Source organism: Labrus bergylta, chromosome 8, assembly GCF_963930695.1.
Source record: "Labrus bergylta chromosome 8, fLabBer1.1, whole genome shotgun sequence".
Classification (NCBI taxonomy): Eukaryota; Metazoa; Chordata; class Actinopteri; order Labriformes; family Labridae; genus Labrus; species Labrus bergylta.
This window is the reverse complement of record NC_089202.1, coordinates 2,287,846-2,306,320: the sequence shown is the minus strand read 5'-3', so window position 1 is coordinate 2,306,320 and position 18,475 is coordinate 2,287,846. Positions and strand designations below refer to the sequence as shown.

Below are 18,475 nucleotides of genomic sequence, written 5' to 3'. Positions count from 1 at the left end.
AGGATTTCAGTTGTAATGCTGCTATGTCTTCATTCTACATAGACATTATTATTGTGCGTTTTTTTGCCAAAGGTGGCAGAAAGACGATTATGAAACATACAATTATTGACCTAAAGTTTTTTTTATTAATTCTTAATTTTAATTAATTATTAATTTAGGAGTAGTTACGGTAATTGCTGAAGTTGTTTAACCAATATGCAATCCCTGCAGTCCTCCACAACACCCCTAGGGGTACTTGTACAGCTATTTGAGATCCTCGGGTGACAGAGCCAACCAGCCCTCGTGCCAGCTCCACATGCATCTAATGATCTCTGCCTGGATGATGAAGTCATGTCTTTAATTGCAGCGGCCTGTCTTTTGATGGAAACCACACATATGTCTCATTGAGTCCGTACTGTTTTGTGGGACCTGAGATTCCACTTATTAAACCATAACCTTGTTTTCATAATTCAATTTTAACATTCTGTAAAATGCTATTATTCCACTCAAGCGGCCTATTTTTGGTCTGGTCTGTAAGTTGCATATGATTCACCCGTCGTGTTGTTTTAACGAAGTGAGTCGTCAGGATGGGTAGTTTGTCTTTCCTTAGTGGCTTGAAAGGATTATGGGAATCATTCAAGGTTTCCATAAAGGTCTCAAACCCAGCGTCTCCCCAGAGTATAATTACTGCCTAATTGTAATTTTGACTTCTCTCTCAGCCATGTGGGAATGCAGTTAGCACTTTGGCTACCCCTGAGTTCCCCTCGCATGTAAACCATCCTGTGATCTGTGTGTATTACATCCAAAGCCATGATGGCAAATAAGATTCAAAGAAAGTAAAAAATAATACATTTAATGATTACATGTTTTATCGTGGCAGTAAAATTATTGCTAATAAGCAGCATGTTTTAAAGTGATGGCAGTTGTAGTTTATGATAAGCTTTTGCATTATAATGGTTTCCATGACTGGTCTTCAGTTTTCCAAAGACATTATTAACTATTATTCAAACCATATACTTGAAAGCACTTTGCTTTGGACTTTGTTTCAAAGAAACGCTGGCTGCTAGGATCTTCTTTTTGGACAGATGTCCTGTTTATGTGGCCCCTTCCTGATTCATATCCCATCCCACCAATGTGTTGTTGTCAACTTTAATCAGGGCTCTGGGCTTGTAGCTGGCAGAGGATATCATGAGGTCATACATCAGGTTATGCTGATAATACTCTCTGTGAAAGATGAGGTTCTGGAAAGAACAAGAAGTATGAAAGATAGACCAGATAAAATGTCCAAAAGTTCCAGTTTGTATTCTTTGACATTCAGTCTTTTCAACAGCTTGTCATCGAGTCTTTCATTTCGAGCTCTGGTCAGTTAAAGAAACCTCAGGGTGCATGGTGATATGATTGAGACACTCGTTTACTTTCTGTTTACTTTGTGTGAGCTTGCATGTAATGTGTTTGCATGCAAAGCACCGAGGGAGTTGTTTATAATGTGTTGTTGATATTTTTTGTGTTTCCTCAGTGGAGCAGGTTCCTGTGGAGTCCTACACCGTCCCTCTCTCGCAGGCTGAGGTCCTACAGGAAGGAAGTGATGTCACACTGGTTGCCTGGGGGACACAGGTAGGTGATCCAGTGAATCATTAACAGACTCTTAGTGGGCGACCTGAGCAGTCCTCATCTATGTTTGGATCATTTTCCATGGCCACAGGAAAAAAAAAAAAGTCCTCTCCACTAAATGACGTTTAAAGCCACAGACGCAAGCAGTGGATTAACTTTAAATCTGACACAAGCCCCCTTTGGTCCCAGCAGGGTCGCTCAGCCGGCAGCCTGTGTCTCTATCTGCTCAGACATCTCCACAACATCCAGGCTGCTCTCGGCTCTCCATGTGTTAACACTAAATATCTGCTGCACACTTTCCATTGTTGCCTCTCTATTCATCCGTGAGATTTTATTTTCTGCAGCTCAGTATCAAAGTGCATGTAACTCACCAGGAGTCATCCCCAGCTTTGATTGTACACAGCCACTTTAACAGGCTTATCTAGGCCATAATGTACCTGCAGCACTGGAGGGGGGTCTGAGGGTCTTGATGGAAAAACGGCTCCATTAAGGCCAGTATTACTCTTGAAGGGTGGACAGAGGAGCCAGTGAATTTGGGGAAAATGGATCTCTCCCTTTCAAACTGCAGGTTTATTTCTGCCCTACTCTGCTCTATGCAATCTCAAACAGATTACAACGTCTCATATTTTGGGGCTTCAGCTATCAGTCCACAAAACTCAAAGTGTATAGTGAGATAATCAGACTGAGAGGTGTGTTAGAGTTGAGAGACATTATCTAAAACTGGCTTTTTATCTGCACTCTCACAGATGTAGATTAAACAAACAGCAACATAAACAAAAAGAAAAGTAATTGTCTGATGATTTGGAATGGGTTGAGGGATATTTTTTTGGAGAAGCATTCCACCTCCTTTGCTTATCACAGCCGTCTTCAGACAGTTGTGCTGCAAACAAACAAAGCTTAAAATGTGATTGGTAAAGTCTACAGGTACTGCAAATGCCAACTAGAAATCTTTTTACACCAAATATCTTTCCCTCATTCCCTCACATTTTACCTCCATAGCATTTATTTCAAGAGATAAGAGTAAAGAAAAATAAATAATGCCCAGTTTTCACTTCCTAAACATCCATTCAGACTTAACGGTACCTTGTATGTTTTCCTTCCTCAGAGGTAACCCCCACTCTCTTTTTTTTTTTTTTTTTTTTTTTTTTTTTTTTTTTAAATGGGAACATCAATCTATCATAGATGCTGGGGGCTAAGGCCCGTCACATTCTAACCTCCAATCTGACTTCATGTTGTGATGATTCAGATTCAGGGGTGGGTGATACACAACACATCTGAAGTCTTTGGCCAGAACTAGATGGCTTGTTTTTCTGACAATTATTACCAGTGGCAGTTACTGAGTGTCTGCAAGTGATATGACAATTCATGTTTTTTATTGTTGATCACCTCAGAACTTGTTGTGTAAGTTTCCCAGAATGAAAATACATATAATGCACAACATGCAGTATGTAGGAAAGAATGACTGTTATATTAGGTATTGCATTCTAGCACTCTTTACATTTCAAGAGCTCATGATTTAAAGTCATTTTTCATTTTCTTTTTCATTTTTACTGATATATCTATCTGTCTCTTTAGGTCCATGTGATGAGGGAGGTGGCCAATATGGCTCAAGAGAAACTGGGAGTGTCCTGCGAGCTCATCGATCTGCAGACCATCCTACCCTGGGATGTGGAAACCGTTTGTAAGGTAACAGAGACACACTACATCCAAAGAAATGAAAAACTCTCCCACTCATACGCATGCTACTTCTTTCTGATGCGCATGTAAAGTCCTGCTGAATACGTTTTTTTAATGTCTTATTTTATCTTTGGTGGCAGAGTTCATGGCCATTTTTGCATTTCCAGAATAAAAAAATCTTCAGTTAATAATTTAGCGTTATTGATTTCACCATTGAAGAACTCTTTTACACTGTGATCACACCTAATCCTGCTGTGATTGTGTTTATTGTTGTTGAGAGAAAATGTGCCTCTCTGCACTGTGGGTTTCTTTGGTGCTGGATAAACACAATTCCTTCCACAACTGGTAAGGCTTGATACATAATTTGTTTTTGCCTCAGCCTCATGTAGGCTACAGTGCTCTCCAAAATGTAATATGTGTTTGGAACAGCTCTGAGAAAGGAAATCCTTTGCAGTGGGTACTCCATATTTATTTGTTTTGAAACGGGAGAAGGATCACGCAAGGAACGGTTTGGGAAGTAGTGCAGTGCAAAGAGTCTGTCCTGGTGACCACTGGCAAGTATCAGTAGATTGAATGATGTATGTGCATCCTCCATGTTTTTCAATGGCCCTTGCAAAAAAAAAAAAAAAACAAGTTCTGTCTTCTTGTCTGAACTTTGTCTTGTTTTTTTTGTTGCAGGATAGCCAAATGCATTTTTAATTTGACACATTTATTGTCCTTTTTTTTAATGCTTCTCTGGTAAGATATTTAACTTTGTCAGCAAGCACCACACGTCTCCTGCTGCCAAGCAAATCTTTGAACCAACAGTTGAGTCATGGGACAAAACTGTGGTATGAGGGTAGTAATTTAATAGGAAGTCAATTGGAACTGATGGCATAGACTGAAGTAATGTGCAACCGCTGAAGGACTCACAACTCCAGTTGAGCTGAAGTCAGTAACTCTTCGATCAAAGAGGGGACTTCTCACGTGACTCTTTGTTTTTTGCTAAATAATTGCCCCATCAAAACAACTACAGGGAAACTTAATCGTGTTTTTACACTTCTTGGTGGACCTGATGCCAACACTGAGACTTTGCAGACTTCAGGCTTGATATCAACATCTCTCCTGGTCATTTCTTGTATTTCTGTACATTTATAAAGAACGATCAACCCATACATAAACACACACACATCCTGTTCCTTTCATATTTCAAATTCAGCAGTAAAGTCATTGAGGCATTAAACTGATACACTGGTACCCTACAGTATTAATTTTCTGACATTGCCCCCCCTTTATTCTGACATGTTCTGCTAACGTCGCTTTTTAATAAAGCTATTAATAAATGTCATTTTATTGTACATTTTAATTAATCCAATTCATGCATCAGTCTGAATCAAAGGTTATTCTGGTCTTACAGTGTTCAGACATGTCAACAGTACTAGTTCAAGCTTTTTAATCAGTACTGGTTTGTAATGTTCACACCTCTGCTAACACTCAGCATCAATACAGTATCTGTGTTTCCTTTATGCATTACACATTTTAAAATACCGCTGTGATGACCTCTGGAGGAGTTTGCAATGTTCATCTGAAACTCTTGGCATGAACGTCTCTGTTTCTGCTTCCTCTTTAGCATCAATCAATAGTTCAGAAGTATTTCAACTTGCAGTAGACAGCTTTGATTTGCATTCTTTTTTATATTATAAAAATAGTTCCATGTATAAATGTTGAAATAGGAAGATATTTCAGGATTTAAAAATATGTTTTTTAGATATTTTTCGCTGACTTTAATAGATCGATCGATAGATACTTTATTGATCTTGAGGTAAATTCAAGATAAAGACGATACAGAAACATTGTGTATGGTAGCTTTATTTCAAACGCTTCTTCTCCGTTCACTCTTTCCACCGTCCGCATCACGCAGGAATCAGCTAGTGGCTGCGTGACTGCGTGACAGCCTGCGTACATGACAGCCTGCTGTAGTCTGTTGCTGTCAACTTTTAGTCACACTGTGTTTCCATTTGAGCAGCCGACACGCATACAACGATGTTTGCCTTTTTTTGTTTACCGTTGTTTTTCCCTTGTCATTATACTCAATGCTGAAACCGAAACATCCCCACATGACTGATTTGAAAGACGGCCGTGTTTACTCAGCAGCCTTTTATTCTTATTTATAAAGTTCTGTTGGAACTTAAAGTAACTTGTGATATGGAGGGAGAAGCAAAGATGCTAAAGGGGGCTCGATTGTGCTTAGGTCCCCCCAGTGCAATATCAAGCCACCCACTTGGCCCCGCCCACCTTAAAGATGCAAAACAATTTAACAGTCTAGATGCTAATTCAGGGAAACATAGTTCTCTGTTTTTTCACGTTTACAGCAACTTATATCCAACATATTTAGTGTGTTTACAGACCATGCCCCGATTTCTCTTTACACAGACTTTTCACTTAAAGGGATACTTGACCTGTTGAAACATGGATCTGTATTGACATTGGGTCATATATGTAATAGAAATGTGAAATACATTTTGAAGTTGGTGCCTTCTTGCCCGAGAAAAGGCAGAAAGTGTCTTTTTGGCTCATGTGGATGAAAGACACCAAATCCCAGAATGCACAGCACCGCAGGCCACTCCCACTAAGGTCCTCTATTTCAGAATCAGAATCAGAAATACTTTATTAATGCCAGAGGGAAATTCAATCGATACAGTTTCTCCAAAATATACAATATAGCAGTAGAAATATATTAATAAAAACATTTACAGACATATTTACTTCCACACACAAGGCCATTTCCTCAACTGATTCAGAGATTTCTTCCCGAAGGAATTGTCATCTTGGAAATTCCTGTCAGAAAACAGACTCTATGTCTGTGTCCATAGGCAAACAGTGAGAGCACCGACACCACCAGTCCGCCCCAGCTCGAGCCGGCCCCGGCTCCTCGTCCTCACTGCTGCAGACAGGCCGGTCTTATGTCTCAGCTGCTGAGCTGGCAGCGGCCGGCGGTGGCCACAGCAGCCAAGACACAAGACCGGCCTGTCTGCAGCAGCCATCTCATCGCTGTATTTATATTTTTCCACCATTGTCAGCTTTCTCCATAGAGCCTGTTAGCATAGCTTCCAAGCAATATGGCGGACGTTATGTTTAGATTCTGGGAGTGAGGTCCCACCCACTGATCTGTGATTGGTCTGTAGCTTCAGTGGTCGAAAATATGAGGAACTAGCGTTGTAGTTTCACCCCGCTAACCACAACAGCTTCCAGTGACGCAATATGACAATTCTTGCGTCACTAGAAGCCCCTTTACAGACTTAGAAATACAAAGATTTCACATCTCAGGGGAAAATGAGGGCGGGATGCACGACCATTCAAAAATACTACCAGGTTTCTAATGATACAAAGATTAATGCAAATGGGTGAAGAATCCCTTTAAGCTTTACACAATTATGCATAAATAACAAAAACTGAGGATACCAGAAAATAACGTAATATCCAGAACCTAGATTTTAATTTTGTCATTCAATAAGATCTTTCATTAGCTCTGAGAGATGTTGTGATTCAAAAACCTCAATATAGCTGACATGTTTCCTCTTCATAGAGAAACAATAAAGCCTTTAAAATACCTTATCTTCTTATGAATACATTCTTTGGACCAGTTCTATTCTTAGCCAAAGAGAGGGAGTAGCCCAGACCCTATGTCAGCTTCTTAACTCAAAAGATTGTTCACCTGCTGTCACACACACACACACACACACACACACACACACACACACACACACACACACACACAGACACACACACACCTCAGTAAAGCCGGCCTTTTGTACCGCTTATTAACTGGCCATCAGATGCGGTGAGTGTGCAGACAAAGAGATAGGCTCCAGACACACATCCGGCTGCTGGCAGCCAATTAAAATTCTTGTGAGTCACCTTTACCGTGCGTATCTTTCATACAAGGTTGTGCACACGTGTGTGTGTGTGTGTGTGTGTGTGTTATGTGGCTAGCACATTTATATGCAGCCTGCATGTTGTTTTTGAATGAAGATGTATATAATATATGTGGAATGATGTGCATTTAAGCATGAGCGATTATTAAGGCAGTGTCCTGGAAGAACATGCCATCTTCTGTTTCCTGAGGGATCTCTTCTGGCAGCCACCAGCTATACTTGGATCTAAATGTATTCAACAGTGTCTTTGACAAAGGAAATCATGGGTGGAAATTGCCCTGAATATAGAGAATATGTGTATTTTGTTTTATCCTGCTGTCTACAGCGGTCCAGTAAATGTAACAGTTGATCTTTAAGGGATAAACAAAATGGCTGGTTTACCTCTGCCAGACCAACGAATGAGATGATATGCTGTGGGAAGTTGTGCAATGGTCAGAACACATGTGGAGATGTTGTTGTGTAAGATGCTCATTTAGGGAGCACAAGCTGCAAAAGAGCTTTTTTGATTCCTCATTAAGTGGTCTGCTTTCACCCCCTGTTGTTTGGGCTTCTGAACACATATAAAAGCCAGCAGTCAGCAATCCATCCTGTCCAGTCTTTTATCAATCTACATTTGTTTTCGATGGCTGTGACTTTGCCATTTGACTCCCATTATTCTGTTAGTCCGTAACTGCTGATTCAGCCCTCATTCTCAAGTTTTTGGATCTGGCCTGGCACAAATCAGAGTGGCTCACCAAGACCAGTCCTTGAAACAGTAATTGTTTCTTAAACCACTTCTCACAGCATCACACGTGGTGCCTGTGTGGTTGGGCAGCAGCTCTTGCACCAGAGAGACATTGAGGACCTCTTAAGGTTCTCTTTGATGAAAGCAGGTTGGGCTTTGGAAAACCAGTCGGCTGATGTTAAAAGATGCATTTTCAGAACTTAGTAAAGCCCCACAAAACGGCTCCAGAGTCGATGTGCTTAATACAAACGAAAGTAAACAATGTAGTGAAAAATGATGCATTCCCATTTTGTGTTTTACCCAAGATGTATCACCATTATCAACAAATGATAATTTAAACTTCTTCAAAGCCTTTAAGTTGAACTAATTCAAACATTACATCAAGTTCTAACATATCCACCACCTATCAACTTCATCCTTATTTCAAGGATCAGTGTAGAAGAACCTGTGCAGGGGGATTATACAGATTATACAGTATAAGTGTTTGATTCTCTGGAGGGAATATCTACTTTAAACTGTCTTGTTGGGCTAATTGACTGTACATTTTGAATTCAAATAGGTTGTTACAGTTCCAATATTTTTTTTTAAAGAAAACAACTATGAATTTCTGATGAAAAGTGACTGCATTAGTTTTGCCAACTTTAATTAATAATGCAATATAACAGCATTTCTCTGTTACTGTGCATCAACCTTACAGCAGAGAGTCAATAGTCCTATTCATATCACCATTTCAATCTGGGATATTTACACCCCTGTGACCTTTCACCTTCATTATAAATGTCTATGAGGCGTAATAGAGGGACGAAGGGATCCTTTCCCCTTAGTACCATCTTCAGAGGTAGTAAAAGAGGCGAGACGGTATCAGCAGAGCCAGTAGGGGGAGTGCAGCGCTTTTTGTGTGTGTGCATGTCTGAATGTGTCTGTGGAGCCCCCGTTGTGCCGTGCTTTCACAACGCCAAAAACGCAATGTGAATTCACAGACTGCGACACTAATATAACGCCGTCACAGAACCATTATGAATGTCTAAAAACTTGATGACGGACAAGCTTTGTTAAAAGAGCAGTCTGAAAAGGTCTAATGACCCTTCATCGTCTCTGATTGGTGTATTAAAATAATGACTTTTACACCACTAATAATCTAGGAAAAGGTAACTGCATGAGATGCAGCCGACATGCTGTCACTGTAAAGAGTGGGAAACTCGAGTGATTTTACAGCTTCTGTTGGGTTTGGTTTTAGCTACTCACTGAGCCCATGACCCCTTTGTCATTTTCTCATCTTGTTTCCATATTACTTTCTGCCTCTCTCACTTGTATAATATTTTTGGATTTGTCCCTTAGATTTTTGTTCATTTCAAGCCCAGGGAGAAAGTTTGGGCATGTCTTCATTGCAGGTCTGTGCTAGCCTGTGAGGCCCATCTGCTCCCATAAAAGTCGTAATTCATCAAAAATCTGTCTTTGGTGTATGAAAGACTCGACCCCTGTGGGCTTGAAATGTGGATGCAAAAACTCAGGCTTCAATTCTTGTGTGCCTAGCAGCATGAAGACAGTAAGAAAGACACTTTGTGTTGACGACGTACCTCGATCTATGTGTTAAAATAGCTGTGTAGTTATATCTGCTTTTCTATAAAGAATTCTGGTAACATCAACAGGCCAAATTAACAATATCTATATTATGCAAGTTATCGTATAATATATATCATAATGTGTCCCTAGAGAGTTACTATAGCTGCCGTAAAGCAGTTTTTGTTGCTTTAATCCAGCTCGCTGCGTCTGCTGTGTGTATGTTGAATAAAATGAAGCGGTAGCTGGAGAGGTTACACCTTTGTGTACCACTTTTTATTTTCTTACTAAGTCTCTTCAGTTAGGCACTCCCTTAAAGCTCAGTTACACATGCAACACTAACTAAGTTTAACTATTGTAGCTTATAACGTGAGTGTGTGCAGATGTGCATTTCAAGACATCCTATCCCTTATGCTGATAGGATGTCTTGAAATGGCAAACCAAACCGTCTTAAAGCTGTTCTCCCTGGACACGAGGTGTCCTGTAGGTCCCTGGTGTGCCTGGTAACAGTTTATCTTTAGCACATTGTCTTCTCTTGATATTGTCTCTGGTCCCGCTGAAGTCTCTGTGATGCCTGGATCTCAGCCCGTGTAGTGATGCAACCAATTTGGCTGAACCTGCTCAACCCTCTAAAAAAACACATGCAGGATGAGTCATTTAAGGACATGCAATGCTCAAGTGCACCAGTATCTTCCAGCTTAAGAATACAGTTCTGAAGTTGGGAACACAGGCAGCGTTAAACAGATTGTTGATAGAAAAGGAGAAGATGTCGGAAGGGGGGGTTAAGGAATAATGTGCAGCAACATCTATTCTGTTTCTTGGAATTGATGCAGGTGGCAATGTCTGAAATATCTGATAGCTCCTGCATCTGTTGACTTACGGTACAGATGAAAAATCCTTATCAAGCCCCCCCCCCTCCCAACACACATACACATTCACTCTCTCCCTCTTAATGGTTCGGCTGTAATGTGTGTCCACAGCCAGGTAACTACAGTGCAGTGAAGCAGCAGCAGTCAGGCAGGACACAGGACGCTCACATATGTTTGTCTGACTTCCATTGAGGTGGAAGAAGACTCGAAAGCAAATGGACTCCATTTGAGTCACCGGCGTTTTCTGCTCAGTGTCAAGTTCAACATGCTGGTCTGGTCTTGACAGCTGCAGTGGTTATAGTTTTAAATGCCACCTACCTTAATTATACAGAGTGAATGATCCCTCATTTGAAGTTGCCATGCAGAGACTTGAGCAGAACAGTTCACAAATGAGTGATGGAAAAAAAAATACAACCAGAAAATATATTGAATATAATCATTAAAGGGATGATCCTTGAGATACATTTAATTCTCTGTATTTGTGCAGAGCTGATTTTGCCTGACTTGGATGGAACCAGTTTCTTTCATTTAAATAATTAGATAAGTAGTTATGACTGAAGAAGTAGTCTGCCTGTTGATTTCAGTGGGGGAAAAAACAAACAACGGATATCTATGCTCTGAGTTTTAAGGCCTCGCTTCAGTCCTCTCAACCTCCTCTGAACATGTTTTGGAAAATTTGATCTAATTTATAAGGTTTGACTGTTGGAATTATTGTGGTTAGATAGGCTTTCAATTTCATGATCATGTTTTTCCTTCAGGCAAGAATCTGCCAGGGCTTTTTACGTTTCCTCTGTTTTGACAGGATTGATCTGCTACATCTGGCAGGAGGGCTTTTTTGTAACGTCGTAACAAACATCAAGACGTTTACTCTGTAGCTGTGGGTCGCTTGTGAACAGAGTAGATGAGGATGACGATGTCAGCTTATGACTATACCAAAGCTTGAAGCATTTATTCTTGTCAGATGGCCATTGGAAAAAAATCAGCAGACTTTTTAAACATTGAAATTATGCAGAAGCCAGAGAAAAGTGACAAATTAACATTTTACAAGGACTGGACGCTTTTATCATCCCACCAATGAAAAGTTCTGCTTTGACATCTTCCACTCAGAGCAGCCTCATTATCCTTGTGTTCATGTTGAGTTTTGAAAATGTTTGAGGCATGTCCAATGAAGCCAGGTCTTTTGAACGGCTGCATGGAAATGTGTTGAAACAAGTCTGCTGGCAGAGGCTGCTGCAGAGCATGCTTGCTTGATCCTATTTTGCCTGTTGCATATGGCAGCGTCTGGACCTCCCGACATCACTGCTACTCATCCTAGTTCCAGCTGCAGCTCTGCGCTTCCATGAAAGCCAAGTAGGAAACATACAGTAGAAATGATGCCCTATTCCCTTTGTTTCATTTTTTTTTTTTTTTTTTTTTTAAGTTAGTAGCACCCAGGCCATTCCTGCTACCATCTGGAACAACATTACAAACTCAAAACAAAAATTCATCTCACAGACGACAGCAGGCTGTGGGATAACGTTACTAACGTTAAGTTACTGATTGTTGATAAATGCAGACATGGAGGAAAGTTGAAACGACCATTTGACTGGATCATGTGCATCCCCAACCAATAAGACTCAAGTGGCATCATGGCTGTTGTTCTTTGTGTGTGTGCAAAGGAGTGGATATTGGTGTGTGTCTAATGTGCGCCAACATCCAGACAGCAGAGGAGCAGGAGAAAGAAGTTCCAGCACTGAAAACATATTTTAGATTAGTAGGAAAAAACATAAATGTTTGTATAAACCACGCCCACATTTGGGAAAATTCAAAGATTTTTTGCATTGTACAGTTGATTCCATTTTCATTCACAAATTCCATGATTCTGTCCATGTTTTCTGCATCATGGAAATCATATGGCCCCACAACAGCACCATAATGAAGATCCTTTGTCATTAATTTTCTTTTTTATTTAGTTTATTTTTGGGGCCATTTTTTTTACTTTATTAGATAGGATCGCTAAAGAGAGAGAGGAAATGTTGGGAGGAGAGAGTGGGGTGTTTTGGAAAGGTGCAGGGTGAATCTTTACCCCTGACTTAATTGTGCTCTGTCACTATGTGGTTCACTGGAAATTGACCAGTGGTGCCGATTTTTTCCAATGATATCATGTATGTTATTTATGAAGTAATAATGCACTTCTTTTTGTAAAACATATGATTCCTCCTGTGCCAAGCAAAGTGCTTTCACGTGTGTTACTGCAGAGTGTATAAGATGGGAATTTAGACCATGGAACTGCTTCTTTGTCGTTTAGGATCTCATGGCACACATTTGCATTTTGCAATGAGGCCAATGCATCAAATAGTAGTTCTTAAAGCTAGCCGTAAACGTATCAAACGTTTTAAAAATCAACACATGACAGTTCCTCATAAAGAGCAGTATTTATCGGAGCACGTTGGTTGGATATTCATCATCCTCCTTTTTGCTAGGACGATAGTTCCCAGCATGAACATACCACATACTGGGTGTTGAGAAAAGCAGATGTAAGGCATCTGATGAATTGGCTGTACATTTAGTCCCTTTTGTTTTGTTTTGTCAAATTGAAGGACATTCCAAAATGGATTGAAACTAGAAAGTCATGTGCCTACATATTTACTAGATCAGACTTAGTTTTTTTCGTTTCTGACATGTCTTGCTGAAAACCTCTGAAGTCAAAAGAATGAAAGGAGCACATTTTGGCCTCTGCCTTGGTGAGACCTGAGCAGATCTGACACCCACCAGTGCAGTGTTGAGCAGACTCAGCCTTTATCTGAATCTGCGGTCTGGAGCCAGGCCAGGGATGGGTCAGGCAGCCTGCTAGCGACGGACTGGGCTCATGCTTGGGTTTCCCTTTTGGTTGAGGGGTCCTTGGCAGGATCTGCTAACTTGCCCACCACATCAATCCTTGTTTCTTTGGCCAGCTGTCTGTCACACATACACATACTGGAAACAATCAAAGAAGAACAAAATGGCACAGGAAGAAAGTGGCCAGAGGTTTGGACCCCAATCACCACATTCTTATTATTGTAGCCCCCGTCTGTAATTACCATGTTAACACTGCGCTCTTCGGACAGAACTAGAGGAAATATGTGGGGCAAGAGAGAGACGCATAAAGATTGGGAGTCCATTATGGGGGGGGATTACATTGAAGGGGGGGAGGGTCATGTCATGCTGGGACAAAATCAGTGGAAAATGACTCATGGTTGTTTTTTTGTCAATTGATCTAGCTTCTCTTTCTCTCTCTCCTGGTATCGTTTGTGAAAAATATGGTGTAATGCAAAACTGCTCAAATGTAATCCTTGGAAAGAGTCGCCAGCCTTCAAGTAATTAAAATGGATTAGACGTGAATGTCACACAATAATCTTTTTGATTGCACCCGTTTGTTGTTTTCAAGAAGTTGTTAATGTACAGTAGTCTCTCCAAGTTGGTGTCTCCCCCCCCACCCAGACTGTCTGCTACTGACTTCTTTTCCGCCCAGACCCTTTGTTACTACATTAAAAAAATCATATCAGCCCCCAGCTCTGATGGATGTTAAGAAATAGTTTATATCGTATAAAGCATGGCCTCATTTTAATACCATACCATGACCATGATAAAAATGATAGCAGTAAGACTTCTTTTGTTATTATGTAACAACCCTGTAAAAGCAAAAGGCCCTTAAGATTGGATCAGTTAAAGCTTATCTGGACCGGGTCGTCAGTTTTCCACTGGAGAGAGGACTGCTTGGTTAAGTATCTTTGGCCAGAGGTGTGGGCAGATTGAGATCATCGAGGTCTGCCGATAGCAGCTCTGGAGAGGAGTGGAAAAGGCTGAGAGTCACAAGGGCACAGAGACATCCAAGAGGTCTGCTCAGACATAACACACACCAGCAGATAATCTGCTGCCCCGGGATTCGCCAGGTCCTTTTAAAATTAGTCATAAATCATGAAGTCAGTTACATAAGCTGAAACAAAAGAAATAAAAAAAACTCTCTTGCTCTGATAACACATTCACTAATGTGTTATCATTACCTTTCATGAATTAATTTGAAAATTAGTTTCTTCCATAATACAATTTCTTGACCTGTCATTTAGCTCTTTCCTTTTGTTTTCTTTTTTAATGCACTTCTGATAAATTGGTAAAGCACAAACTACATACAACCATTCATATGGATTGATTGCTGTAAACGTTGCCTTGTGACTAATTAAAAAAAAATGTATTGCTAGCATTGCCATTGTTAGATCTATGCTGTCATCATTAGTGGTGGACTAGTGGTGCTTCTAGAGCCCCTGCACACTGGAGCTGACTGCAGCTCCTGCACACTGGAGCTGACTGCAGCTCCTGCACACTGGAGCTGACTGCAGCTCCTGCACACTGGAGCTGACTGCAGCCCCTGCACACTGAATTTGGTGGACCAATAGCTGACCCTTTTTCAGCTTTGATGATTTCTTTCACAATGATGTGAATCACAACAAAAAGAAAGAAAGGCACATAGTCAGAGTAAAGTAATGGGTGTTTGTTTCACAGATGAGACAAATATAAATAGATTTCACCGATCCCTTCACAAGAGTTGCATTGTCAAACAAATCTCTGTTGCTGCTAGTGAAACCACTCACTGTATTTTCACGGCAATGAGCAAACTGACCTTGGATTTAGAAAGCTTTTATGGATCAGTTTAACTTATTGTTCTGTATTACTCAGTGATGAAGTCTCAGATTTAGCCTTAGAAAATGAAACTATGAGAAATGCATATCTGAAAAACTGCAGGTCCCTGGCAGTCTTTGAGGCACATACAAAAAAGTACATATGATGATGGTAGTCAAAATAAACTCCTTATACATTCATATGAAGCCCCCTCATATTATGCACAGCATGAACTTTGATTAAAAGTATTTTATTTCATCTTGGTCTGTCTGATGAGAGCCAGCTCTGTCGCTCTGTGCTCCTGTAGGAATCCTGTGATACTGGGACACATGAAACGCGTTTCCTGTGCTGTAGCGGGGGGGTTTCTGTTAGTTTTCTTCTTCATAGCTTCCTCATACAGTTTTGTGTCTTGTGGTGACTTTAATGACATTCTGGTGTTCTAGATATGATGTTACTACTGCCTTAATGCATCCCTATTGGAAGCCACTATAGCAGTTGTTTTTCATTTTTATTGTTGTCTTTACATCCAGAAAACTTCAACACGTTTTTTGTATTTTCATAATTCAACACTTTGTTATTATTGTGTTCTCAGGAGACATTTAGTTTCTAACTTATTATTATTATTATTATTATTATTATTATTATTAATATCTTATGATTATTATCCTGGGAAAGTTGGATTCATAATTTGATGTTGTGACAACAGCATTTGCTTTTTTGTTGTATTCATGAGGCAATGACATACAAATTATACAATTGAAAGATAACTTGTCCCACAGCACTGTCAGATAGTACTGCTATCAATGAAAACAAACAATAAACTGACTTTACAGTCGCTTTATTGTGACGGAACAACGCACTTCGTCTGTAGCTTCCTCAGGTTCTCTCAGCGTGTACTGCTATCAAATTTCAAATTTCTCTTAATCAAAGAAAATTCACTTATAGATTTTTTTATATTCTTTAAAAAAAACAGTTTGAAAAAGAAAAGAAATACAAAAAACTGCATTTACACACACACACTTACCTTACAGTATCTGGGCAACCCTTTTCTGAAGAAGTCTTACTTTCCAGAAAAAATTGACAGACCTCCAGAAACTAAAAAAAAACAAAAAACAGTTAATAAAAATAACTTTGAACTTCCAAAAACCCCACAGCAGCGATAATATGAAACTGACTCCTTCTTTAGAACCAATCACGGAACTAAGCGTCACCAAAGCAGACACCAAATCACAGTAAATTGTGGCCGATGGTTTTTGTTAGTCCTCAGCTGTAAACATCAGTGAATTGACCGTCTGTGTTCATTCTGCCTAGTTCTCTATAAATCTGACTTCTTTGCCCATTTAATTTAATTAGGTATAATTTAACTCAACCTAGGGCTGGGTGATATGGACCAAAACTCATATCCTAATATTGTTTAGCTGAATGGTGATACTCGATATATATCGATATGTATTTTATTAACAGTGAAAACACATGGGAAATAAAGTACCTGTTTGTGAATTTAAAAAGTAATATAATAAAATAAAAATGTTCCTTAAATACAATAAGAGAGAGAGAGAGGAGGAGCAGGGTTAAGAGGGACAGACAGTCAGTCATCATCAATGAGATGAGAAAAAGGTGACCTGGCACCTCGAGAACGTTATTTTAATGCAACATAAACTATATCCATATTAAAGATATTGTCTTACTCTATATCTTGTTTGAAAATATATCCATATATCTTAAAAACTCGATATATTTCCCAGCCCTAACTCAACCCAGCTCCAGTAATGTTGTGAATGAAGTTATAAGTCTGGATTTATTGATGTTTATGTCAGTCTCAGTACATTACCTTTAAGGTGATACGTTGACACAATGACACGATCCCTCATTTATTGTATTGTGTACGATGTGCCAATATACCTACAGTTTTCTCCATGCTGTTTTATTCATATATAAAGAAAATACACAATAACACAAAAAATAACTGTACGATAGTAACGGGAGTCGATGTCACTTGTAACTATTGTTACTTTGTCCTAAATGTTTGTGCTAATCTGTTCACCCACAAAACATTCTCCATGTGCTTTACTTTCATAATCATAATCAGTTCTTAGTCCTGACCCAAGGTCAAAGAAGATTGGGGTTGTGCTTTGTCAGTGACTCGCTTTGTGCATTTAACATTTTTTTTACCATAAGTCGAAGATTCCAGATGACCAACTTTTTAATTCTATATAATTTGACTTTATACAGGTTATCCTGCTGAGCGAAAGTCCTCCTTACAAGAAGTAGAAACCACCCCTTTGTTATGTTATACACCATTTTATGGAGCCATTAAAAGTGATTCATTGATTTTTACGACCTCTCTGTGCGCTCACACATGCAGCAGCCAGTGGGAAGCTCACAAAGAGCTGTCATCAAGTTAGAGTGTGTGCGTCTGTTTGTACACACTGTCGTACGGGCGGCATGACTGTGTTAATGCAGGGCAGAAAGGTGCTGTGTGCGTGCGTGCGTGCGTGCGTGCGTGCGTGCGTGCGTGCGTGCGTGCGTGCGTGCGTGCGTGAGTGCGTGCGTGAGTGCGTGTGTGTGTCAGGGAGTAATTGAGATGAATTGGTTTTAATGGGTCTTTATGGGATGTTTGGAGTTATTTCTGTCTGAGGTCTCCTCTGGCATCCTGGCTGCTCCAGAGGATGGCTTGGCTCTCTGCCCAGCGCTAAGGCTGTTCTACACTTTCTACTCTCTCTCTCTTACTCTCTTACTCTCTCTCTCTCTCTCTCTCTCTCTCTCTCTCTCTCTCTCTCTCTCTCTCTCTCTCTCTCTCTCTCTCTCTCTTTCTCTCTCTCTCTCTCTCTCTTACTCTCGCTATGTCTCTTACTCTCTCTGTCTCTCTCTCTTACTTGATTGTATGGCACAGAACGAGTGAGCGGGTGTTTGTGTTTCCTCTCACCCTGCCCCCCCCCCCCCCCCCCCCCCCCCCCCCCCCCAGCGCTGGGATTTTACAAGGCCTCCAGTTCACCGAGCACTCACCCCTCTCCGCTAATCGCAGAGTACCACTTTAAAAGCCCCAGCGAGTAGTTGAGCCTCGTCTCGACTCTCATTTGTCATGGAGATCACATGGTGGTGCGTGAGTTAGGACCCTGTGGTTGCCGCACAATTAAAGGGTCAACAGAAGGGAGCACAGCCAGCGGATCCAGTGGCAAGGACGACGTCTCGGTGGCGGCACAGAACTAAACTTTCTCTTCCTGTCGCATTATGATGGATGTCTGAGGGAAGAGGAGGCATTATATATTTGGGAGGCGTGGAGAGGCATGAGAGATTTAGTTTTTTATCATTTATCAACTTTTATCAACTATTTTAAAATAATTCTCAATAAATTTAGCCGGCAAATCTTGTGGAAAGATTTGTGTTTGGATAACCTTGAAGTCATATTATGTGATTCTGCACCAGATGCACCAGGTATCCACTGTTGTATACAATGTCTATTTAGAAAGAGTTAGAAATTAAACTAATTAATTTAGTTTTTAATA

The 18,475-nt window shown here is 40.3% G+C and overlaps 1 protein-coding gene across 2 annotated transcripts in view; it reads left to right on the top strand.

Moving 5' to 3' along the window:
* Positions 1-18,475, top strand: part of bckdhb (branched chain keto acid dehydrogenase E1 subunit beta) — a 57,893-nt gene that overhangs the window by 20,883 nt on the left and 18,535 nt on the right. For both annotated transcript variants that reach the window (XM_020635092.3, XM_065957989.1), the window contains exons 7-8: positions 1,496-1,593; positions 3,166-3,276. In XM_020635092.3, the coding sequence (XP_020490748.1) occupies positions 1,496-1,593; positions 3,166-3,276 (209 nt within the window). The remainder of the gene's footprint in view (positions 1-1,495; positions 1,594-3,165; positions 3,277-18,475) is intronic.